The 25,380-nt window shown below is 40.7% G+C and overlaps 3 protein-coding genes and 1 long non-coding RNA gene across 7 annotated transcripts in view; 3 read left to right on the forward strand and 1 right to left on the reverse strand.

Annotated features, from left to right (window-relative positions):
- The window catches only part of LOC309326653 (vomeronasal type-2 receptor 26-like), an 89,161-nt gene that overhangs the window by 43,340 nt on the left and 20,441 nt on the right, over positions 1-25,380 (forward strand). Inside the window, exons 4-6 of the mRNA XM_081835537.1 lie at positions 7-234; positions 3,475-3,601; positions 4,733-4,875. Coding sequence (XP_081691663.1) covers positions 7-234; positions 3,475-3,601; positions 4,733-4,875 — 498 coding nt within the window. The remainder of the gene's footprint in view (positions 1-6; positions 235-3,474; positions 3,602-4,732; positions 4,876-25,380) is intronic.
- On the reverse strand, positions 2,034-4,051 carry LOC309326661. Of its 3 annotated transcripts, XR_014150339.1 has the most exons (3): positions 3,945-4,051; positions 3,041-3,160; positions 2,034-2,493 (listed from the first exon to the last, which is right to left on the reverse strand). It is a non-coding gene; the product is annotated as an uncharacterized lncRNA (long non-coding RNA). The 3 variants fall into 3 exon arrangements; XR_014150340.1 differs by lacking the exons at positions 2,034-2,493; positions 3,041-3,160 and adding an exon at positions 3,438-3,554 and having other exon boundaries at positions 3,945-4,038; XR_014150341.1 differs by lacking the exons at positions 2,034-2,493; positions 3,041-3,160 and adding an exon at positions 3,438-3,551 and having other exon boundaries at positions 3,945-4,033.
- On the forward strand, positions 9,254-12,061 carry LOC309326599 (extracellular calcium-sensing receptor-like). The gene is made up of 2 exons (XM_081835461.1): positions 9,254-10,461; positions 11,754-12,061. Exons 1-2 carry the CDS (start codon positions 9,625-9,627, stop codon positions 12,042-12,044), a joined length of 1,128 nt encoding a protein of 375 aa, XP_081691587.1. The 5' UTR covers positions 9,254-9,624; the 3' UTR covers positions 12,045-12,061.
- Positions 12,985-24,369, forward strand: LOC309326573 (vomeronasal type-2 receptor 26-like). Of its 2 annotated transcripts, XM_081835419.1 has the most exons (5): positions 12,985-14,772; positions 16,155-17,015; positions 18,023-18,250; positions 20,322-20,448; positions 23,400-24,369. In XM_081835419.1, the coding sequence occupies exons 2-5, from the start codon at positions 16,179-16,181 to the stop codon at positions 24,299-24,301; spliced, it is 2,094 nt and encodes a 697-aa protein (XP_081691545.1). In that variant the 5' UTR covers positions 12,985-14,772; positions 16,155-16,178; the 3' UTR covers positions 24,302-24,369. The 2 variants fall into 2 exon arrangements, with proteins under 2 accessions (XP_081691545.1, XP_081691544.1); XM_081835418.1 differs by lacking the exon at positions 12,985-14,772 and having other exon boundaries at positions 15,334-17,015.

The raw sequence follows: 25,380 nt of genomic DNA on the forward strand, positions 1-25,380 counted from the left end.
ATCTAGCTCCATCACTTTCTGAGAAATATCTCATTTAACAATACTGCAGGAGATGTGGTCTTCATCAACCAGAATGGAGAGGCAGCATCTAGCTTGGATATTGTCAATTGGATCATCTGCACCAACCAAAGTTTGCACCGAGTGAGAGTTGGGAGGATAGATCCGAAGGCTCCTCCAGACCAATCATTACTCCTTGATGAAGATGCCATCACATGGCACAGTTGGTTTAACCAGGTAGGGTTGCATTGTTTTCTAATTCAAAAGAGATTAAGTATTGAATAAGCAATCGTTATCCACCTGCAGGTGTACTCACTGTTCTTTGAGCCGCAAGTTGAGGAGTGGTGTATGACCAAACTATTGAGGTACCAGACTAGGAGCCAGAGGTTTACTACTAAAACCACACATGGATTTGGCAAGGTGGCCGGGTTTATATTAAATAAGAAAAAAACCAAAGTAATGGTTAAGAATATGGACCAGAGTATAATTGAAGCAATGCAACGAGAAACAGGGATTGAAGTGGCGAAGAAGGTAAAATATTTGGGAATATGGTTAACTTCAAAAAAATATTGATTTATTTCAAAACAATTATACACAGGTGTGGAATGGAATTAAAAAAGATCTGGAGGTATGGGGAAGGATGAAACTCTCTTTTTGGGGTAGAATCTCAACGATCAAAATGAGCGTGCTTCCAAAGATGTTGTTCTTATTTCAAATGATTCCTATAATCAAAGGGACAACGATCTTTAAAGAGTGGCAAAGAGTAATTTCAAGATATATTTGGCAGGGTAAAAAGCCTAGAATACAATTTAAGTTATTAACAGATGCGAAGGAAAGAGGAGGCTTTGCCCTGCCAGACTTGAAATTATATTACGAAGCGTCTTGGCTGGTTGTCTCCATTAGAGGTTATGAGTGTAAAGAAAATTAATATGAAAGGGAATTGGATTACTTACGGTGATTTAATAATTAAAGAAGGGGGGAAATGGAAAATGAAGCCATATGAACAAGTAAAAGAACATGTGTTTGATTGGTTGCATTATTTCCAGGTAAATGAAATGTTTAAAAAGGATTTTAAAGAGAGTGGATATACAGAAAAAGAATCAAAATTTCAAACAGAGATAATAAATAATGATTATAAGATAATGTCAAAAATGTATAAAATGTTGTTGGAATGGCAAACGATGGATGAGGAGGTAAAGTCGGTTATGATACATTGGGCCAGAGACTTTGGTTATATATACAATTGGTTGATTGGGAAAAAGTATGGAATGAAAATATGAAATTTACTGCATGTACTGCGTTAAAGGAGAATATTATGAAAATGGTATATAGATGGTATATTACACCGGTTAAGTTAGCAAAAATGTTTAAAACATGTAATAAGTGTTGGAAATGTAAGGAAAAAGAAGGATCATTTTTCCATATGTGGTGGGAATGTAAGAAGGTAAAGGGTTTCTGGGAAATGATATATAATGAGTTGAAGAAGATGTTTAAATACACATTTGTAAAGAAACCAGAAGCCTTTTTGTTAGGAATAATAGGAAGAGAGATAAATAGAAGGGACCACAAACTTTTTCAATACGCAGTAACAGCGGCAAGAATATTAATGGCCCAAAAATGGAAACAAGAGGAGTTACCAACCCTTGAAGAGTGGAGACTTATGGATTATGCAGAATTGGACAAATTGACTGGGAAGATCAGATATCAACGGGATCACAAGTTCATCGAGGACTGGGGAAAGTTTACAGATTATCCGAAAAGCATATGTGACGAACAGACAATGCTAGTGGGTTTTAAAGAGGCTCTGTGAAGGTTAAAGATGTATTGTAAAAAAGAAATAGAATTGAAAGGATAATATTAAATGGCAATACTAAATAGAGAGAATGCGTAAAAAATGGAAAATATGGATGATTGGTGGAGAAGCCGGTGGAAGTCCAAAAGGTTGAAATTTGTGAATAATGTTTGAGATGGCGAATTTGTAAAAGGAAAAATTTAATAAAAAATATTATTAAAAAAAATAAGCCACACATGGATTAAAGGCAAATATTTTATTAAGGAGGTTACAAAACAGAAGATACAATGTAAATATGCCTTAGGGGGATCCAAATTCAGACAAAAATAACAACAGCTAAATTGTCTCAGCCTAATCCCAACCATTCACAGACCACACTACAAGCTGCATCCACGCAAATGTAGTTATTGCACCACAGAATCCTCCATCTGAATGTGGGTTATTAGGTCCAGATCAAATATCAGTTTTTCTATGGAAGGGCCAGGAGACAGGAGGGCAGGTTTTCTTTCAGTCAAATAGAGCCTCTGGGTACATTTCCTCAGCACAAGAGTGTATACATGCTTAGAGACCATGAAGCTACAAAGTGGATTTCTTCACAGTCATTGTGATCTTGAAGCAACCTTACATCTAACATTGCAGACAAGTGGTGAGTTGGACTAATGATATGGATTATTATTTTCCGTTGGAAGACTTCAACCACAATCCTAAGTAAAAAAGAAAACTATTGTAAATTAAACAAAAGCAATTGGGATTTATTTACACTTATTAAATACTGATTTAATAAGTATTGAAAGATGATGTAAGAATTGAATAGCCCCAGAGTTTTGTCTTTCTTGCTAGAAAGGTGGGGAAATGAGGTGGTTGGGGAAAGGAGGCATAATAATACTAAAGGAAGAAATCAAGGACAGCAGCAGATGCAAGAGACCACTAGTCTTCTAAGGGGGCCAGTGGAAGAGATGGAAGCAGGAGAAGTGGTGAAGATTGAGAGAGTGAAGGAAGGACAAATGAAGAAAGGTGTGAAGAACAAGAGACAGAGGATTAGGAATGTATGCATCAAACTTTTTAAAAGAGTGATCTCAAAATATTTTTTAGAGGTACATTTTGTTTATAGCATGCTGAGAAAAGTTTTACAGCATTCCAGGGAGTGTCATAGGTCTTGGATAGCTTCATTCTAATTCATGTATTTGTCCAGAATATTGCATAATAATAATAATAATAATAATAATAATAATAATAATAATACTCCACAACCTGAGTAGGTTTTCCCAGCCACTCTGGATGTCTTATTCTGAACTCTTCCCCAGGCAGCATCTGATGGGTCCAAGTATAGGTGTAGCCATCGGCACCAAAATCAGTTCTAGAGCTGTCTACCTAGTGGACAGCATACTCAATATTAACAAAATTAACAGGGAAACTAGAGTGACTTCAAAGTGTACTTTAATGGACAGGGCAATCTTTGCAGAACAGATGGGATACTGCACATACCAGAGCAATATCTAGGGCATATCACATAACTTAAAACATTACTACTAATAATACAAAAAGAAACAATTGCTCTCTGTATAGTGATTACATATTACTGAAGTGCTGTGTCAGATTAGCAACAGAGAAAGGCCCGAGAACATAAAGGATTTCAAACTCAGTAGACTCTTTATGAACCTTCTGTTCTTTCATTTACGGAATAGACTCAGCCTCTTTCTCTCTGTACTGAGAGATGTCTTCCAGGATCCAGCAAGAAAGTGAAGGAGGGACAGCCACCTTGCTGCTACGATTGCATCCCATGTGCAGAGGGGAAGATTGCAAACCAGGATGGTAGGAGAAATAAATAGATTAAATAGATCCAAACTTAGTACTCAGATTAAATAGAACAATAAACATTTCAGTAAACTGACATGATATGAGCTAAAGGTCTTTTCCTTAATATTATTTCCCCAGATATGAATGACTGTAATAAATGCCCAGACAAAGACTATCCAAGCAAGAACCGGGATGCATGTCTACCCAAGGATATCAGCTTCTTGTCTTATGAAGAACCTTTGGGCATAAGTTTAGCCTGCTGCTCTCTTTCCCTTTCCCTGATCACAGCTCTGGTACTAGGTACATTTATAAAACACCATGACACACCCATTGTCATTGCAAACAACCGAAACCTCACTTACACTCTCCTCATCTCTCTCCTGCTCTGCTTCCTGTGTGCATTGCTCTTCATTGGCCGACCTGAGAACGTGACGTGTCTCCTCCGACAAACAGCTTTTGGCATCATCTTCTCAACTGCTGTTTCTTGTGTCCTGGCAAAAACCTTCATGGTGGTTTTGGCCTTCATGGCTACAAAACCAGAATCCAGGATGAGGAAATGGGTGGGGAAAGGACTAGGCCACTCCATTCTCCTTTCCTGCTCCATAGTTCAAGCAGGCATATGTACTGTGTGGCTGGCAACCTCTCCGCCATACCCAGATGTGGACATGCACTCAATGACAGAAGAAATTATACTAGAATGTAATGAAGGGTCTGTAACAATGTTTTATTGTGTCCTCATCTACATGAGCTGCCTGGCCACTGTAAGTTTTGCTGTGGCTTTCCTCGCCAGGAAGTTACCAGACAGTTTCAATGAAGCCAAGTTTATCACTTTCAGCATGTTGGTTTTCTGCAGTGTTTGGCTGTCCTTTATTCCTTCCTATCTGAGCACCAAAGGAAAATATATGGTAGCTGTGGAGATCTTCTCTATCTTAGGCTCCGGTGTTGGGTTGCTAGTTTGCATCTTCTTCCCCAAATGTTACATAATCACTCTGAGGCCTGAGCTGAACAATAGGGAACAGCTAATAAGGAAGAAAAATTAAAGAAATAATACACCTGTCCTTTTCTGTATTTTGTGCTTTTCTCTGTGTGTACAGTGGAATATTTGCAAACAGGTGTTCAGCAGCTGCCTTATATATTTTTTTCTAGACCTGGTGATTTTGACAGCTGTCCCATTTCCATATGTAATGATCACTGCAGTTCAGGTTATAGAAGAGCTAAAAAAGAAGGGAAGGCATTTTGCTGCTATGATTGCTTTCCATGTCCAGAAGGGAAGATTTCAAACAAGAAATGTAAGGAATGTCATATGTAGATGTGTTCTATTTAACAGTTGCCTCCTATTTAATAGATGGATACCATTTATTTTATAAATCGATTGACTGCAATCCAGCTGGTTCCCATCTGTGTTTTAAATGCTTGAACTAATTTCTTTAACATTCAAAATGGTGAAATGTTAGCATCCACAAAACATATGTAAAGGGTTAATGGCAAGGACTGTAGAACTCTGTGATGTCATATACTCTGTGGCAGTTATGGCAGTTAGCTGAACAGTCTTTAAATTTAGAGCAGCCGGTTTGTTTTGTGCTGCTGCCATCTGCCTAAGAGTTAGTCAGTCTGTAACAGTTTAATCTATGTAAAACGTACAGTGGAACCACAGGTTGCAAATGTGATCCGTACTGGAGGCACGTTCGCAACGCGCAGCATTCGCAACCCACAGCACCGCGTCTGCGCACGCGTGGGTCATGATTTGACACCTCTGCGCATGCGTGAATGCCGAAACCCAGAAGTAACCCATTCTGGTACTTCCAGGTTCGGCGCGGTGCGCAACCCAAAAACGCATAACCTGAAGCGTGTGTAACCCGAGGTACCATTATATTAGCAATTAAGTATCATCTACCTGCACTGAACATAATAATCTCCAAATGCAAGAATACCGAATAAAGGTATTTGCTTTTTAAAGTTTGAACAGAGAGTGTCTTATGTAGTTTTTATAGGAGGGAAAAGAGAACTAATAAAAAGGTCAAATGATCCAGGGCTGTCCTCCACATACTTCACATGAGGTACCTTGGGTGGCTGAACAGAATATCAGACAAATTCACAGAGGATAAGAATATTAGTGGGTTGGATCAGCTGAAACAAAAAGACTGTGTGAGCCCACCCCCCAAACACACAAATCAATAGACACATAGGCCTCTGACACTTTCAGCTGCTAGCAGGATGGTTTTGATTTGTTTATATTTCTGGATTTGCTTGGAACCCATGAGAAAGAAGGCCCTTGATGCTATTGAGCTCAGATTATGCAGGAGGTAGAATTTCCTATTATTCTTACACCAATATTAACATTCAATATTTCAGGTTCACTACCCTGATTCAAGAACAGAATGCCATACTTAAGTAACATTTTATGTTTATTTTTCACATTTGATTTCAGACATGGATGACTGTTCTAAATGTTCAGAAGATCATTATTTAAACATTGGCCAAGATGAATGCCTACATAAATACATAAACTTTCTGTCTTATGATGAACCTTGGGGGATAATTTTGACCACATTTGCTGTTTTATTTTGTTTAATCACAACTTTGATTCTTGGAATATTCCTCACGCACCAGGACACTCCCATAATCAGAACCTATGTTCTCCCATCCTCTCTCCTCCTCTCCTTTCTTTGTGCTTCCTGCTTCTTGGGAGAAAAGCAATGACAAACCTAGACAGCATCTTAAAAAGTAGAGACATCACCTTGCCAACAAAGGTCCGTATAGTAAAAGCCATGGTCTTCCCAGTAGTGATGTATGGAAATGAAAGCTGGACCATAAAGAAGGCTGATCGCCGAAGAATTGATGCTTTTGAATTATGGTGCTGGAGGAGACTCTTGAGAGTCCCATGGACTGCAAGAAGATCAAACCTCTCCATTCTGAAGGAAATCAGCCCTGAGTGCTCACTGGAAGGACAGATCGTGAAGGTGAGGCTCCAATACTTTGGCCACCTCATGAGAAGAGAAGACTCCCTGGAAAAGACCCTGATGTTGGGAAGGATAGAGGGCACAAGGAGAAGGGGACGACAGAGGACGAGATGGTTGGACAGTGTTCTCGAAGCTACCAGCATGAGTTTGACCAGAAGTGCCTGGCCTGCTCTGGTCCATGGGATCACGAAGAGTCGGACACGACTAAACAACAACAACATTCATTGGCAAACCAGATGAAGTGACATGTCTCCTACGACAAACTACTTTTGGTGCAATCTTTTCAGTGGCAGTTTCCTGTATATTAGCCAAAACCACAATAGTAGTTCTAGCTTTCATGGCTATCAAGCCAGGCTCTAGAATGAGGAGATGAGTGGGGGGGAAACTGGCAACCTTTATTGTTCTTTCCAGCTTCCTTGTTCAGACTCTTTATTACTGTGTGGCTGGCAACCTGTCCTCCATTTCCCAGGTGTTGACACACACTCAATCACTGAAGAAATTGTACTAGAATGCAATGACATATCATGTTTTGCTCTGTTTTGAGCTTCATGGGTTTCCCGCCCATTGCCAGCTTAACTTTGGCTTTCCTAGCTAGGAAGTTGCCTGATATTTTGCATGAGATATGATAATCCTGTTTTCCTTAAAATATTACACAGAATCCGTAATTCAAAGCAAGTGATTACCTCACCTGTAATTACAAGATTATTCAGAATTACATCTTCTCCCCTTCCCTAGGGACCTCCTCTGCCCACATACAGAATGATGAAACTAAGACTGGAGACTCTTATTAGTAAGTATGAAGTGAACATGGTTGGGTCTATAGATATACAGAGACTCATCAGTGTGGCTTTGAATCACCTAAGTAGGTCACCATTCAAGTTAGTCTCTACTGCTCACAGTCACTTGAATGACAGTAACAGAAGAGGTGAAGTTGTGCCTAAATGAATAATCCCTTGCAAGATGGTAGTGTTTAGGTTGCTGGTGCTCTTACTGCCACTGCAGGGGATGTGCAAGTTTCTTCCTCAGTGTTCCATCAGAGAACCTGTCCCTATCCTTCACAAATATTATCAGTCAGGAGATCTCATCATTGCTGGCATTATTTCTCAGATCTACATATTTTCAGATACCCTATCCTTTGAAAAACAACCATCTCAGGAATTTTCAGATGACCATATGTAAGTAGCTGAATGTTTCTTTAAAAAAAACATATTATATGCTGATGAAATATGTCTGGTCTGCTCACTTTTGCATCCATTGACTCCTAAATCTCTTTCCCCCTCTTTCTGCATTAATCTGTTTCTTTGCTTTTCAAAAAGAACAAACATTCCACAAACAAAAATAAATTAAAAATTGTTTTAATTTCACCATTTCCAATAATCTTTTCTTCACACAAACTTTATTGAAGAATTTTAAAACATTTACCGAGCATAAAATATTGGCTTCCAGGACAACTGCTTGTACAAATGTCAAATCTTGCATACAGAGATGCACATGGCATCAAAACAGGCTTGAAACATATTTTACATTATAAATTAAGCTCACATCCACTGGATATAGATAAAATTGGAGCATTAAGATAATTTCTCCATAGTGGCTGCTGTGACCCTATGTATTTTTTTACCCCTTCTAAGAAAAACCCAAACAAAAACGCTACATTGGTATTTGCTTATTAGGATGTGTATCCTGTGTGAATGAAGAACATGCAAACTACAAGTAACTTTTGACCAGCAGATATTAAACATACAAAACACCTCATCCATATTTCCCTATAGGCCACAATAAATAAAAACACCTTATTGAATTATGTCTTCTGTAGATAGACTAAGAGACTCTCTAAGAAGTCCTGGAATTTGAGATGCTTTTAAGAGACGTCATAGATTCGTGAGCCAGTTTACTTTTACAAGTCTGTGAGATGTGAGCTTACAACCTGTTTTTGTACAATATCTGAACTGATACTGAACTGAAAAGCAGTCTATGTTATGGTCTGAAGCAGATGAACCTTGATGCAGCATGTAACTCTCAATACAGGGTGCTGACTCACCTCTACCAGCACATCCTGGCCTTGGCATTTGCTGTAAAGGAGATCAATGAAACTCCCCAGATCTTGCCCAACGTCACCCTGGGCTTCCACATTTATAACAGCCATTTCAGTGCAAGCTGGACCTATGAAGCCTCAATGGAGCTTCTCTCAAGAAGGGCCAAGGCCATCCCTAACTATAAATGTGATGCTGAGAGCACTCCAATAGCAGTCATTGGGGGACCTAACTCTAATGTCTGTCTTCACATGACACCCATTCTGTCTACCTACAAGATACCGCAAGTAAGATCTAAATACATTCACACCTCAATTTCACTGAATTCACACTTTCAGAACCAATACATGAAATGCAGCCATTCTTTGAAATTCCCCCTTTTCCGGATTTTGCAAAGCAGTTCTCCAGTCAAATAATGTGTCCAAGAATGCATAGATTAAAATAAAGTGTGCATAAAAAATGCATGTTAGTAAAAATATACTTAAAATGCATTGTATTAGCAAATATTGCTTTGCAAAGATGTGCATATTAGGCAAAATTTGTGGGTCAGATTTAGCCAAAGTCCAAATTCTGAATTGGGTGGAACTAGATGAATTAGGTGAAAACTAGGTGGAAGTAGATGAATTTGGTGGAAACATTCCCAGATTGGGTCTGGCCCGCAGGAGTGATCTGGGGCTGTTGGGGCACGGTCTTGGTAGGAAGAATGAGATTGTCTTCACATGGCTGTAACAAGCACACAGTAAAACTAAGCAATTATATACGCTAGGCTGAGCATCTGGTGAGTTGAGGTTTCAATCCTGCTAGTTGCAGGGACCTGCTTCCTCAGCGTGTTCTTTGCATGAAATGCACAGGGAAAGTAGACTCCAGTAGTTGAACACATAATTCAATCCTGCAGTCTGCAGGATCTACTTAACCGTTATAGTCCCGGCCAGAAATGAACAGAAGAAAACAAAACTACACACAAGTAATTGTTTTATATTGAAAACCATTCTTCTCATTTTTTTTAAAAAAAAACCCATAGCTCATATATGGCTCTTCCCCACACATGAATAAAGAGTCTCAAGGAGTCTTCTTCTACCAAATGTTCCCAAATGGGGACCATCAATATAGAGGAATCATCAAGTTACTGCTGCATTTCCAGTGGACGTGGATTGGAGTGGTTTCTCAAGTTAGGGAAAATACAGAAGGTTTTATAGAGAATGTACTTCCAGTGTTTTCCCAGAGTGGCATCTGCTTTGACTTCATAGAAACATTCCCAAAGCTAACATCTTCCAGTGGAATCACAGACATGGTGGGGGAGGGCTTTCACGCTATCAGTGTTATTATGGGGAGCACTACCAATGTTGTGGTTGTACATGGAGAAATTCATTCCATGATGGCATTGAAAATGGTGCCCCAGGTTTTAAACTTTGAGCATATACCAATGAGGACCAAGAGTAAAATCTGGTTCATGACAGCCCAGATGGATATCACATCATTTCCATTTCAAAGATATTGGGACATAAGTTTCCTTCATGGTTCTCTTTCCCTTGCCATTCACTCAGTGGATCTGTTAGCTTTCCAGAAGTTCCTTCAGATCAAGAACCCAAGCACAGAAAAAGAAGATGGTTTTATCAAGGACTTCTGGGAAGAGTCATTTAACTGTTCATTCTCCAGTTCTGTGGCAGATAATATAGGTGGGCAAATTTGCACAGGGGAGGAGAAGATGGAGACACTCCCCGTGTCTGTTTTTGAAATGAGAATGACTGCCCATAGCTACACCATCTACAATGCAGTCTATGCGGTGGCACATGCTTTGCACATCAGACATTCATCCCAATTCAAGCACAGAGGAATGGCAGAGGGAGTAAGATGGGAGCTTCCAAATCCACAACCATGGCAGGTAATGTCTTGGTCAGATGAAAGCTGAAGGTACCTACGTATCTTTTGGTGCAAAAATGATGGTCGAGCTTTATCAACCTTCCATGAAATTAACAAGAAAGTTAATCTCATAGAATAACTTTACCATACTTCAAGCCTTTTATTTTCCCTCCACAGCAGAGATTAACAGAACTCCTCTCAGTTTGTAAAATAATTTCTTTTCATCCCTTTACAATCAAGGTAGCAGGTGCAGCGTTTTTAAAGCAAAACAAAATAAATGACCAAGTTGAGGCTAGGGTATCAAAGATTTCTTCAGAGTGTCTCACATTGCGTAGAATGCTGCTTTATACCATGTAGAGAACACTGGCAGCAACTCCCCAGTATTTCAGGCAAAAGCCTTTCCCTGCCCTACATGGAGCTGTTGGGGATTGAACCTGGAACCTTCTGCATTTAAGTGAGCCAAAGCCCCTCCCCAGCTGCCTTACTGGAGAAGCAGAAGAGGGTATCACTGCCCCTTTCCTTGCAGTTTTGAAAATACCAGAAGCAGCAACAGGGCTGCCAACCATATCGTTGGCAGTCGCAATATCTCACTCCACAATAGATACATCCATACCACAGACTTAATGTTAGGATATTTCCGTTCCACCTTAAAAGGGAGCAGGCTTGTGAGTCACAGAGTCTGCGTATTTCCTGTTCACAGGATGTTTATGTTTGCTATTGCTTTCGTTTTCCCTCGGTGCCTGAACACGCTAGCAGGCGGTCATGCTTTTCTTTGTTCTGTCCAACGTTGAATAAACTTTCTAAAATATGCTCTCCTGCTGTGCAACTTTTGTTGTGTGAATTCTGCTGACAGAGTGTGCACCAGCCTAAGAATGTGGCAATCCATTTCTGAGGCTGCGTGTCGCTAATTGCTGATACTGCACGTCTATGGGAGATCGATGGACGTCTGGAGTCCGGCTGGAGGCAGTGACGGTCGATGTTTCCCTGGCAGTATCCCAACACTTAAACCATGGGGATTGTGGTCTTTTAAAAATAGTAGAGGTCTCTTGATGGAAAAATCTTAACCTCTATTGATAAGCCTACAATGCGGAAAGTTCTTTAGTGTAACACAAAACAGTGAAAGTTAAAGTAGTGGTGCAGATGTGCCCAATATTCCATGGTTTGGGATTTTAAGTGACCTTTAGCTGTTTCTAACATTAGCTTGCACAAAGATTTCATGGGATCATAATCCTGGGCCTTGGATGTATTTTCACCGTGTTGTATGATAACATAATAAGAGCATTTATATAAACCTTTCTTATTTTTATTATTTAGCTCCATCACATTCTCAGAAGTATTTCGTTTAACAACAGTGCAGGAGAAAAGGTGCATTTTGACGCAAATTGTGAATTAATTGCTGGCTTTGACATTATAAACTGGCTCATGTTTCCAAATCAGTCCTTTCTTAGAGTCAAAGTTGGGAAGATAGACTCTCTGGGTACCCAGGAAAAAATGTTCACCATTCATGAGGATGCCATTGTATGGCCCAACCAATTTAACCAGGTGGGTTCTCTGCACTTTTCAGGGTTCATTCCATCACCTGCCCAATGGTCAGGAAGAAGATAGTTACTCAAATGGCTGTTTCTCAGTATTCTGTAAATATAGTGAGACTTGTTCAATCTGAATTTTCATGTGCCACTTAATGTTCCTTCATGTGCCACTTAATGTTCCTTCTGCAATTACAAGGAATCATTCATTCAGAGTGGTAGCACCAACACTCTAGAACCCACTCCTGATTAATATTAAGCACGCTCCTTCACCTTTTTTTTGTTTTTTGCTAAAACCCCTTTTCATTCGTTAAGCATGTGGTGGCAGGATAGGTAAGTATCAACATCTCTCCACATTGAACACTACTGTCAGCTGATTGAAGTGGGTGGTGCTGTGGTCTAAACCACTGAAACTCTTGGGCTTGCCGATCAAAACATCAGCGGTTCAAATCTGGGCTTGCCGATCAAAACATCAGCGGTTCAAATCTGTGCAACGGGTGAGCTCCCATTGCTCTGTCCCAGCTTCTGCCAACCTAGCAGTTTGAAAGCATACCAGTGCAAGTAGATAAATAGTTACCACTGTGGTGGGAAGGTAAACAGCATTTTTGTGCGTTCTGGCTTCCGTCACGGTGTTACGTTGCACCAGAAGTGGTTTAGTCATGTAGGCCACATCATAATAATAATAATAATAATAATAATAATAATAATACATTAAATACATACACATTGCCCGGAAAGCTGTCTGTGGACAAGCGGCGGCTCCCTCGGCCTGAAGAGAGATGAGCACCACACCCCATAGTCACCTTTGACTGGATTTAACCATCCAGGGGTCATTTACCTTTACCTTTTTATCTACACAGATACATACAGAGAGGGGGGAGAGAGAGATGGAGGGGGAGAGGGAGGCAGGGGGGAGAGAGAGGGAGAGAGAGGGAGAGAGAGAGAACTCGCTACTTACATTCAACTTGTGGGTACAGTGGTACCTTGGCTTACAGAAGCTTCAAGTTACAGATGGTAAATTCAATAATGGAAAAAATTACTTCTGGGTTTTCGGCATTCGAGAAATGAAACAGTCAACAACACAGGCATTTGGGAACCAAGGTACCACAGTACCTCATGTATCCTAGACTGAGAGAGCTGACTACATATTTTGGAAACTCCATTATTTACAAGGTCTTCTATTTCTTACTTCTAACTTCACCAATACACTACTGGTCCATTTTTATCTAATGAAAGGAAATTTAAAATTGCACTTCTGAGTATGTGACAAATACATTTTCTTCAGCAATTCCAGAGGGAATTCTTAGCACTGGATGAATAATTACATTGCTCCTTGATGATTAACAGGGCTATAATTTGAGTCTGATCTTGGATACTCCCAGATTGTGTCATTTTGGGAAAATAAACTACCATTTAAACAAGACAATTTTAACTCAGAAAAGAGAAAACGTGGTTTCTGCATAGAACAGTTGCCTTTGTATTAAGGATGGTGGTTTTAGTGTCCTTGCTGCTGGAACTGTTTTCATACAAAGTATGTCAGGCTCACATAGCAAAATGCAGGCTTCAAGATCCACACCGTCCACTTCACATGTATCATCAGCAAGGAGATTTCCTCATTGGTGGCATTGTTTCCCATGGTGGTTTCATCTCCTCTCCAGCAACATTCACTGAGGAACCCCCACCAGCACTGCCTGAAGAACTTGTGTGAGAACTAAGTCAGTCATTCATTACAGGACAAGAATGATCAAACCAAGAGCTTCAGCCTCAGAATAATGACTGAGGCTGCAAACTTCAACCCAATTACCTTGAGATAACCACTTTTGATTTCAGTGGGACATATGCTGATGCAAAAATCCATAGGAATCTCTTGTGAATTAAGAGAATCCTGTTGAAGCTCCCATTTCTCAATAGGGAAATGAATATAAATGTATTGAAATGTATACGTGTGTGTGTGTGTGTGTGTGTGAGAGAGAGAGAGAGAGAGAGAGAGAGAGAGAGAGAGAGAACCCTTTTGAAAAGCCAGTTTTGATAGACTTTATCTGAACAGGAGTGTTAGTGAGAATGAATTAAAAGAACCTGTTCTGAACCTGAATGCTCATATCATTTCATTTTCTGATCTTAGGCTAAAGTTTGTTTCACAATGATGGTATATATTATGAAGCATAGAATTCTGTGTATTACAACAACCATCACTGCTTCATGAATAGGAAAGGGGTCATTGCAGGAGAGAGCCGTGGCGGCAGTGGGAGGCCCCATTAGCTAAAGTGGTACCTCAGATTAAGAACAGTTTCAGGTTAAGAACAGACCTCCAGGACAAATTAAGTTATTAAGCTGAGGTACCACTGTATCTCAAGGGCTGTCACCAGGAAGATTAACTATTGTGCTGATATGTAAAATTATATATCAGTTCCTTCTGATATTGTTTACAACTCTCATTCTAGGGTGGTGCCTAAGGTATGTAAAATGATATACCGGTATATGTTCCTTCTGATGCCATTTGCAACTCCCATTCTAGGGTGGTGCCTAAGATTTACCAGCACATTGTGGCCTTGGCATTTGCAGTCAAGGAGATCAATGAAGACCCTCACATCCTACCCAATATCACCTTGGGCTTTCACTTATATGACAGCTATAACAATGCAAGGAGCACATATCTCGCCACACTGCTGCTTTTATCCAGGGTGGAGAAATTTGTTCCTAACTATATATGTGATGTTGAAAATAATCTGGCTGGGGTCATTGGAGGACTGGATTCTGAAATCTCTTTTTATGTGGCAACTGTTTTGGATATCTATAAGAGCCCGCAGGTAGGAGACCCGTGTACAATACCTCTATTAGCTTGCATAGAGAAAGAGCCTGAATTAACAACACAAATTCAGGGAGCATCACGAGTTCAGGCTGAGGATGAAATTGTTTTGTTTTGTTTTTTAAAAAATAATATTTATTACTTTTAAACCTTACAAAAAAGAAGAAAAAGAAAAGAAAAAGAAAGAAAAAGCAAAAGAAAGAAAAAATACATTACAATATACACAACGCAACATTAACACATTAAACTAAACAAAACAGAACAAAAACAGTTTAAAAACATACATCATACCATTTCAATGTCTTATCCTTCATTCCCTTGTTTCCTCGACCTCCTCTCACCTCCCTTTTTGTATTCCAATTCTATTAATTGTTTCAGCAATTCCTTTTCTCTATTCTCTGTCTTATAATTATCTTAACTTATTTTAACCTTATTTTCCATTAATACTATAATACTTATTTATGCTTGACTCCTTATAACATTTCTACTAAAGCCATATAATTTTATTCCAACATTTTTCTAACACCAGGCTGAGGATGAAATTGGGGCAGAACCATGTACACCACTTTGAAATCCTTGAAAAATAAAGGTGGAACAGAATTAAAATAAAATAAAATAAAATAAAATAAAATGACCTTAATAAGGGGAAAGAAAGGCTGCAATACCAAAACAAAAAACAAAAAACCTGTCACACCCCCAATCTCTTAAACACACCTCAAGGATACTGATATCCCAAAGGCCAGTGAATGTTTAGGGGAAAATGGTTTTCAAATTAAACATACTCTGGAGGTATGACAAATTGCAAATACAGTTCAATTCTGCAGGAGAACAGTAATAGTACTGAGCAGCTGGTTCCAATGTGAAATAAATGTTCATAAGTGAAGTCTGAAAAGCCTTGAAAAGAAAAAGGCAGAAATGGAAGTTGTGGCAGTTGGGGTATGTGCATTGTGAAGACAAAAGCAGCTTCAGAGAAGGAATGTGTATCCAACCCATGTTGCAATTCTGACATGGCGACAGTAAATAATGCCTCAAGTAGGGGTGGAGAATCCTCTATTTAGGGCATGGTGTGTCCCTCCAATTAGTTTTATACATCATACAAGAACCTGCAAGTATGCATAAATTTTTGTTGTTGTTGTTTTTTAAAAAAGCAACAATGCTCCCCCTGTCAACAGAACAAATATTTAACAAGCAGGAATGGGAGATGGTCCCAGTTTAGGCCATTTGCATGTGTGTCTTTAGTATAAATGAGAAAGGAATGCAACACCTGGTGGGTGGCAAAAGGCATATCTGACTAACAGGATTCATCACATGATGTATATGAATAGTTTGAAAGAACTCTGCAAATATTACTTTGCCTCTTCTCTTCCTCCATTGCCTCTTTAGCTCATTTATGGCTCTGCTCCAGTGATGAATGATAAAAGCCCAGGGCTTCCCTTCTACCAGATGGCAGCCTCAGAAGCCCTTCAGTATGAGGGAATTCTCTCTTTGCTTCTGAATTTCAGGTGGACGTGGATTGGAGTCATTGCAATGGACAATGAAAATGGAGAAAGATTTGTGCAAACCATTTCCCCAATGTTTACTAAGAGTGGTGTTTGTTTTGCATTCATAGAAAGAATCCCCAATTTTAGTTTTATTTCTGAAATGTATGGCATGCTACAACAAGCAGCCCATATACAAGATCAAATTTTTAGCAGCAAAGCTAACGTAGTCGTTGCCTCTGGAGAATCTTATTCCATGGCAACTTTTAGATGGCTTTCATACCTATCAGAAGATGATGACATGACAAAGAAAGTAAAAAGTAAAGTATGGATAACAACAGCCCAGGTTGAGTTTGCTTCATTTGTCTTTCAAAGGTACTGGGATGCAGGAATATTCAATGGTGCTATATCCTTTGAAATTCACTTCAGAAACCCACCAGGATTTCATCAGTATGTTGTGCACAGAAATCCTTCCAGGAAAGATGGGGACGGTTTTATCAGGGACTTCTGGCAACAGGCCTTTGAATGTGTACTCCCAGATATGACTGCAGACAAGGTGGAGGGGAATATTTGCACCGGAGAAGAGAAGCTGGAGAGCCTTCCTGGATCATTTTTTGAAGTGAGCATGACAGGCCACAGTTATAGCATCCACAGTGCTGTCTACGCCATGGCCCATGCCTTACATGCCATGTCCACTTCCAGATTCAGACATAGAGGAATGGCGTACGGAGGGAGAGGGAAGAATCTGAATCAACAGTCTTGGCAGGTAAAGGCTGAATATTCTCAACTGGCAAAGCCCTGTTACTTCCTGACACTTTTTGTGTTCCCAAAAGCCTATCAACTTGTTCTTTCCTCTCAGAGTTCAAACGTTTGAGCAGGTGTATTAGGAAGAAGAACACAGAACTGAATTTATAATTCTGCAGACAGAGTAGGAGATGGCACTGATATGATAGTATCCTAGATAATTCCCCACATATTGTGCTGCTGCAAATGACAGTAGGCCCTATAGGAAAGGGAAATGATAGTGGTGTCCTTCCTTGAGTAGGTACTGCCCTGTGTTTGAGCAGAAAGCATTTGTATGAGAGAAGCTTTGCAGTCCAATGATATCCCATTCCATTCAAAGATTGGTTTCAGATCATCTCCGTTGCCAAATGTTTCAGCTCCGAAACGTCGAAAACCCAGAAATAAGTGTTCCGGTTTTCAAACTGGTATTGAAAAAGGCAATCAGAAGCCACGCCTTGGAAATCGAACGTTTTAGAAGTCAAAAGTCCTTCCAGAATGGATTAAATTTTAATTCCAAGGTTTGACTGTACTGTCCTATGTTTGAAGAAAAAGCATTTGTATGAGGGAAGCTTTACAGCCCAGTGAGGTGCCGCTGCATTCATATATAGGAAACTATGGTAATGGTTGAGAGAGATGATCAGCATTCCCTCTATCCCATATCAACCAAATCCTTCCTTAGAACAGGTGTTCACACACTACTGCCGCGTCTTCTGAGATGTTCAGGGAGACAAGGGAGGGGAGGAGAGGGGGGAGAGAGAGAGAGACCTCACTACATACACATATTAGACTTATGGGCTAAATAAAGGGTTGTTAGAAAGATTGAGAGAGAGGCATGTGTGTGAAAGAAAACTGATAGCCTCTCTCCATGCTTGGGCCTGAATCCACTGACAGTTCATTGAATCATCCCCCACCACTTGCTGTAGGTTCTGCTCCTAGGGAAAATTGCTGCAGTCTTTTTCAAAACCCCTGTCTTTTCTGTTTTCAATCTAGCTCCATCACTTTCTGAGAAGCATCTCATTTAACAATACTGCAGGAGATGTGGTCTTCATAAACCAGAATGGAGAGGCAGCATCTAGCTTGGATATTGTCAATTGGATTATATTCTCCAACCAAAGTTTGCACAGAGTGAGAGTTGGGAGGATAGATCCACAGGCTCCTCCAGACCAATCATTACTCCTTGATGAAGATGCCATCACATGGCACAGTTGGTTTAACCAGGTAGAGTTGCATTGTTTGCTAATTCAAAAGAGATTCAGTATTGAATAAGCAATCATTATCCACCTACAGGTCTACTCACTGTCTTTTGAGTTGTAAATTGATGAGTGGTGTATAACCAAAGCATCCAGGTACCAGATTAAGAGCCAAAAGTTTGCTGCTAGAAGACCAATATTTTATTAAGCAGGTTACAAAACAGAACCCTTTTACTACAAAATAAAGTTAAGCATGGCTAACAGTGTAAATATGCCTTACGGGGTTGCTAGTTCAGATGAAAATAACAAAAGCTAGGTTGTCTAAGCCTAATCCCAACCATTCACAGACCACACTACAAGCTGCATCCATGCACATGTGGGTTTTGCACCACGCAATCCTTCATCTGAATGTGCGTCATTAGGTCCAGATCAAATATCATTTTTTCTATAAAAGGGCCTGGAGACAGGAGGGCAAGTTTTCTTTCAGACAAATAGAGCCTCTCAGTACATTCCCCCAGCAAAAGTGGGTATACATGCTCAGAGACTATGAAGCTACAAAGTGGATTTCTTCACAATCATTGTGACCTTGAAGCAACAATATATCAAACAATGCAGACAAGTGTTAAGTTGGACTAATTAAATGGATTATTTTTTCCACTGGAAGAATTCAACTAGAATCCTAAGTAGAAAAGAAGAAAACTATTGTAAAATAAACCAAAGCAATTTGGATTTCTTTACACTTATTAAATACTGATTTCTGACAGAGTGAAGGATGAGGTATGAATTGATAGGCCCCAGGACATTGTCTTTCTTGCTAGAAAGGTGGGGAAAGGAGGCATAATAATACCAGAGGAAGAAACTGAGAACACACAGCAGCAGGTGCAGGAGAACACACAACTTCTCAGGGTGCTTGTGAAAGAGATGAAAGGAGGAGACATGAGTGAAGGAGGGACATGAGAAGAAAGGTGTGAAGAGCAAGAGACCATTAGGAATACAAGCATCAATCTTTAAAAAGGAGTGATCTCAAAATTAGTTTTAAAATGTATTATCAGGGACTGGGTAGAGGAGGAATGGTGGAGACCACTTCCCCAAAATGACCCTTCCAAAGAAAAAGAAGACAGTTCAGAATTACAACAGGGGTTTAATGGAGGTCACAGCTCAAAGGAAGATGGGGGGGGGGGGAGTTGGGAAATATTGGGAGAGGAGGAGGAGGCAGAGCTGGAGCCGCTGGCTGACACTTTATCACTAGAAAGCATTCCAGACCCACCATGTCCCAGATCCTGTTTTGCAGCATTCCAGGGAGTGTCATAGGTTTTGGATAGCTTCATTCCAATTCACATATTTGTCCAGAATATTTTTGTATTGGAATTCACAAAGAATGCGTTCGTCAAAAATAATAATTATTATTGTTATGTTTATTCATTCATTCATTCATTCATTCCCCACCCATCTGGCTGGGTTTCCCCAAGCCACTTTGGGCAGCTTCCAACAAAATCTTAAAATATAATAGTCCGTTAAACATTAAAAGTATTCAATAATAACAATAATAATAAAAACCACTCCCAACCTGGGTGGGTTTGCCCAGCCATTCTGCATTCCTCAAAATAATAATAATAATAATAATAATAATAATAATAATAATAATAATATCTGGGTAGGTTTTCCCAACCACTCTGGGTGGCATATTCTGAACTCTTCCCCAGGAAGCATCTGATGGCTCCAAGTATAGGTGTAGTCACAGGCACAAAAATCAGTTCCAGAGCTGTATACCTAGTGGACAGCATACTCAAAAGTAAGAATTATAAAAAAAAATTACCAGGGAAACTAGAGTGACTTCAAAGTGTACTTTAATGGACAGGGCAATCTTTGCAGAACAATTGGGGTACTGCACATCCCAGAACAATATTAAGGGAATATCACATAACTCCAAACATTACTACTACTATGAATATGAAAAAAGCAATTGCTGTCTGTATGGCCATTACACGTTACTGAAATTCTGTGTCACCTTAGTAACATACAGAGGGGCCCCAAAACATAAAGGATTCCAAAGTCATTAGTCTCTTGATGAACCTTCTGCTCTTTCATTTATGGATTAGATTCAGCCTCTTTCTGTCTGTACTGAGAGTTGTCTTCCAGGATCCAGCAAGAAAGTGAAGGAGGGACAGCCCCCTTGCTGCTACAATTGCATCCCATGTGCTGAGGGGAAGATTGCAAACCAGGATGGTAGGAGAAATAAATAGATTAAATAGATCCAGATTCAGTACTTAGGATTGAATGGTGCTGTAAGGAAGACTGCGTTTAAGTTTCCCAAGAGGAGATGATCTGCTGTGTGTGTGATCCTACCTCTTTGTAATCATTGCCCTTCAGATAGTCTAAATATGCTAATCAAATGATCATGACTATGCATTGAGAGTAATTGGGTGGTATGTGTTTTGAATCATATCTAGAGGGGGCCTTCCCACTCCTTCATAGCTGTCAACCGTCCCTTATTTGGCGCGAAACTCCCTTATCCCAGCACTGTGTCCCGCTGCTGTCCCGGATTGATAATGTCCCTTAAATTTCCCAGGTTTCAAAGGAAGCAGCTCCTCTCCCTCCCTCCCTGCTGGCCAGGGAGGAGGGAGGCTCCAGCTGTGTTGCTTGGCTGCGTTGGTCACCTCAGCTCGACTCTCCTGAAATATCCAGAAGAGGTTGTTGGCCTCCGCTCCGGGCGCCGGCTCAGAGGAGAAGGAGCGAGGCTGGCGCCACAACTGCTTGGGCCCCGAAGGGCTGTGCCAGCCCACCAGCACAGCAGCGAGGGTGGCCGGCAAGAGCCCGGCAGCTAAGCGCAGCATTTTCCACCAGCTCGCTGTCATCCATGCAAGCACAAACCTCCGCCGGTCCCTGCTGAGGGAAAGCCATCTGCTTCTGCCTCAGCCAGGTAGGACGGCTGCCCACCTGTCCCGCCGTGTTTGCTTAGGCCCTCCCTTTCTCGGCTCCATTGGGGAACCACCTCCACCATCAGAGCTCGTGAGGTGAAGCAACAAGCGCCCGGCCAGGCCATGCAGAAGCTGCTTAGGCTGCACTTTGCCTGAAAGCCATAGTGGACCAGTCCAAAGGACTGCATGCGGCATGGATGGATGGGTGTGCCTCCCACACGGGTGCTTTCTTTCCCAAGCCAAGTGTCTCCCATACCTGACACCAGGACTCAACCCTCACTTGGGGGACCTGCTGCTGCTGCTGCTTTAGCAGCAACATACAGCAGGGGTGTACTGAGGATGTGGGGAGGGGGCAGGACACCCACCTGCCATCATCCTGTGCAAATTCAGAATGAAATGCCTCAGCCACAGTTGTTTAAAATTACTTCCTTTTGACCCTCAGTGCTCAGACAAATCTGTCAAAATCTTTCTACAATTTCTTTTAGTTAAATATTTGTATTTATTTACTTGATTTAGGGTTAGGCAGCTACTAAGCCCATGAGCAATAGCATACCTCTGAAAAACAAGGGGGAAAAACATTTTCCATTGTAGAAACCGTTTGCTTGCTTTTTTTATTATCTCGCTGTACACTGCTTTGATGGCTTGAGGCTGTGAATCAGTTTAAATTAAAGGAATAGCAGTAAATGTTGCAAGAGGAGAAGGCTTGAGGATATGGTGCCAAAGCGGCTGGAATCTGGAAAGCTTCTTGAAGGGTACCTGGTATTTTAATTTGAATAGCAGATCTCATCACAAATTAGTTTTGAAATCTCTGTGAGCTTCAATACCAGGGAGGTGGGCAAAGTTCTCATTGCTCCTAGATTGTAGCTGGTAACTTCAATTTGAGTTGCTGGATAGACCAGTCACAAAACTCTTGACAGCACAATCTGGTCTATCACAAGTCCATCATAGTTAAGATTTATTTGGCAGAAAGACCCAATAAGCTCAATAATGCCTACTTCCATGTAAATGGGCATAGGATTGCAGCTTCCAAGTTGAAGCCTCCAGAAGGGTGCCATTGAGGTTCCCAGAAGGGTGCCATTGAGGTGCCATTGAGGTGCCTGTGTGTGTGCAGGCACACAAATGTGAATAATAATAATAATAATAATAATAATAATAATAATAATAATAATTTATACCCTGCTCATCTGGCTGGGTTTCCCAAGCCACTCTGGGCAGCTCCCAACAGAATATTAAAACACGAAAAAACATCAGACATTAAAAACTTCCCTAAACAGGGTTGCCTTCAGATCTCTTCTAAAAGTCAGATAGTTGTTTCTTTGACATCTGATGGGAGGGCATTCTACAGAGTGAGCGCCACTACCGAGAAGGCCCTCTGCCTGGTTCCCTGTAACCTCACTTCTAATAATAATATGCATAATAATAATAATAATAAATGATTTATTATTTATACCACACCCATCTGGCTGGGTTTCCCCAGCCACTCTGGGTGGCTTCCAACCGAATATTAAAAACACAATACAGCATTAAACATTAAAAACTTCCCTAAACAGGGCTGTCTTTTAAAAGTAAGACATGGGGGGCGGGGTGCCAAACTGGGTCTTTGCCCCATGTGAAAAAACGCTAGTTTCACTCCTGGGTTGGAGTAGGTGGCCCTTGAGGTCACTTCCCAACGCTGCAGATTCTATGATTCTAAGTTCAGTTGGCCTTTTCCCTTCAAACATAGGCAACTCCTAGGGACGCTGGCCCCCTTCCAGGGCTGGATTCAGGTTTGATGAGGCCCTAAGCTGCAGAAGGTAATGGGGCCCTTTCTTTGTCCAGCTGTCCTTTGTCAACAACAAATTGTTGCTGTTTTTTTGTGTTGAATATATGCTATATGGTAATTTATGGACCTAATAGATATCTAAAGCCATTTGCACGCAACAAAATATGTATTTTATCCAAGTAATTGTTGATCCCTTATTTTGACTGCTGATCCCTTATTTTTGAGGCTGCTGGACCCTTATTTTCAAATCTGTAAGTTGTCAGCTATGCACTCCTTCTGACTTGCGCAGGCTGCACCCAGGCTAGTGTGAATAAACATTCAGATGTCAGTGGCTCTGGCTGACCACATAGCTCTTCAACAATACGACATTACAGAGTATCAGGCAGTATTCAACATGTGTTTTGATATGAGCAGAGCTCTTTTCTTCTGAGACAGAAAGTCAACATTGGACCCAACAAGGTGATATGAGCTAAAGGTCATTTCCTTATTTTTCCCAGATATGAATGACTGTAATAAATGTCCAGACAAAGAATATCCAAGCAAGAACCGGGATGCATGTCTACCCAAGGATATCAGCTTCTTGTCCTATGAAGAACCTTTGGGCATCAGTTTAGCCTGCTGCTCTCTTTTCCTTTCCCTGATCACAGCTCTGGTACTAGGTACATTTATAAAACACCACGATACACCCATTGTCATTGCAAACAACCGAAACCTCACCTATGCTCTCCTCATCTCTCTCCTGCTCTGTTTCCTTTGTGCATTGCTCTTCATTGGCCGACCAGAGAAGGTGACGTGCCTCCTCCGACAAACAGCTTTTGGCATCATCTTCTCAACTGCTGTTTCTTGTGTCCTGGCAAAAACCTTCACGGTGGTTTTGGCCTTCATGGCTACAAAACCAGAGTCCAGGATGAGGAAATGGGTGGGGAAAGGACTAGGCCACTCCATTCTCCTTTCCTGTACCATAGTTCAAGCAGGGATATGTACTGTGTGGCTGGCAACTTCACCCCCATACCCAGATGTGGACATGCACTCAATGACAGAAGAAATTATACTAGAATGTAATGAAGGGTCTGTAACAATGTTTTACTGTGTCCTCATCTACATGAGTTGCCTGGCAACTATCAGTTTTGCTGTGGCTTTCCTTGCCAGGAAGTTACCAGACAGTTTCAATGAAGCCAAGTTTATCACTTTTAGCATGTTGGTCTTCTGCAGTGTTTGGCTGTCCTTTATTCCTTCCTACCTGAGCACCAAGGGAAAATATATGGTGGCAGTGGAGGTCTTCTCTATCTTAGCCTCCGGTGTTGGGTTGCTGGTTTGCATCTTCTTCCCCAAATGTTACATAATAATTCTGAGGCCTGAGCTGAACAATAGGGAACAGCTAATAAGGAAGAAAAATTAAAGACTTAAGAAACCTGTCCTTTCTGCATTTTGTGCTTTTCTCTGTGTGTACAATAGAATATTTGCAAAGATCTGTTCAGCAGCTACCTTATATAATTTTTTCTAGACCTGGTGATTCATGATAGTTAGTCTTGTGTAGTTTTTTTATAGGAGGGAAAATAGATAAGGCTACCAGATGTCCTCGTTTCCCGGGGACAGTCTCTGGATTTACAAATCAGTCCCCATACAAAATCCATTGAAGTTGAAAAGTGTCTCTGGATTAATCTGGAAAAAATCTGGTAACCTTAAAGAAATAATAAAAGGATCAAACGATCCAGGGCTGTCTTCCACATACTTCACATGAGGTAACTTGGGTGGCTGAACAGAATATCAATTAAATTCATAGGGGTTATGAATATCTGTAGTTTGGATCAGCTGAAATAAAAATATTGTGCAAGCTCCAACCCCAAGCAAAGAAATGAATAGACACAGAGGCCTCTGACACCTTCAGCCGCTAGCAGGATGGTTTCAATTTGTTTATTTTTCTGGATTTGCTTGGAACCCATGAGAAAGCAGGCTCTAATTGCCATTGAGCTCAGATTATGCAAGAGTTTGAATTTCCTATGATTCTTACTGCAAAATCAACTATTGATATTTCAAGTTCACTACCCTCATTCAGGAACTGAAAGCCATACTTAAATACCATTTTATCTTTATTTTTCATATTTGATTTCAGACATGGATTATTGTTTTCAATGTTCAGAAGATCAGTAAACAAACATTGGCCAGGATACATGTCTTCCAAAAGAAATAAGCTTCCTGACTTACAATGAGCCTCTGGGGATCAGTTTCATCACACTTGCTCTTTTATTGACTTTCACTACAACTTTGGTGCTTAGGATCTTCATCAAGCACAGAGAGACTCCTATACTCAAAGCCAACAATCGGACCCTCACCTAGGCTCTCCTCCTAGCCCTCGTTTTCTCCTTCCTTTGTCCTTTGCTATTCCTTGGCCAGCCCACAAAAATAACCTGCCTCCTTCTACAAACTGCTTCTGCAGTGATCTTCTCAGTAACATTGTCTTGCATCTTAGCAAAAACA

Source organism: Podarcis erhardii (genome assembly GCF_964252035.2).
Source record: "Podarcis erhardii genome assembly, chromosome: 13".
Classification (NCBI taxonomy): Eukaryota; Metazoa; Chordata; class Lepidosauria; order Squamata; family Lacertidae; genus Podarcis; species Podarcis erhardii.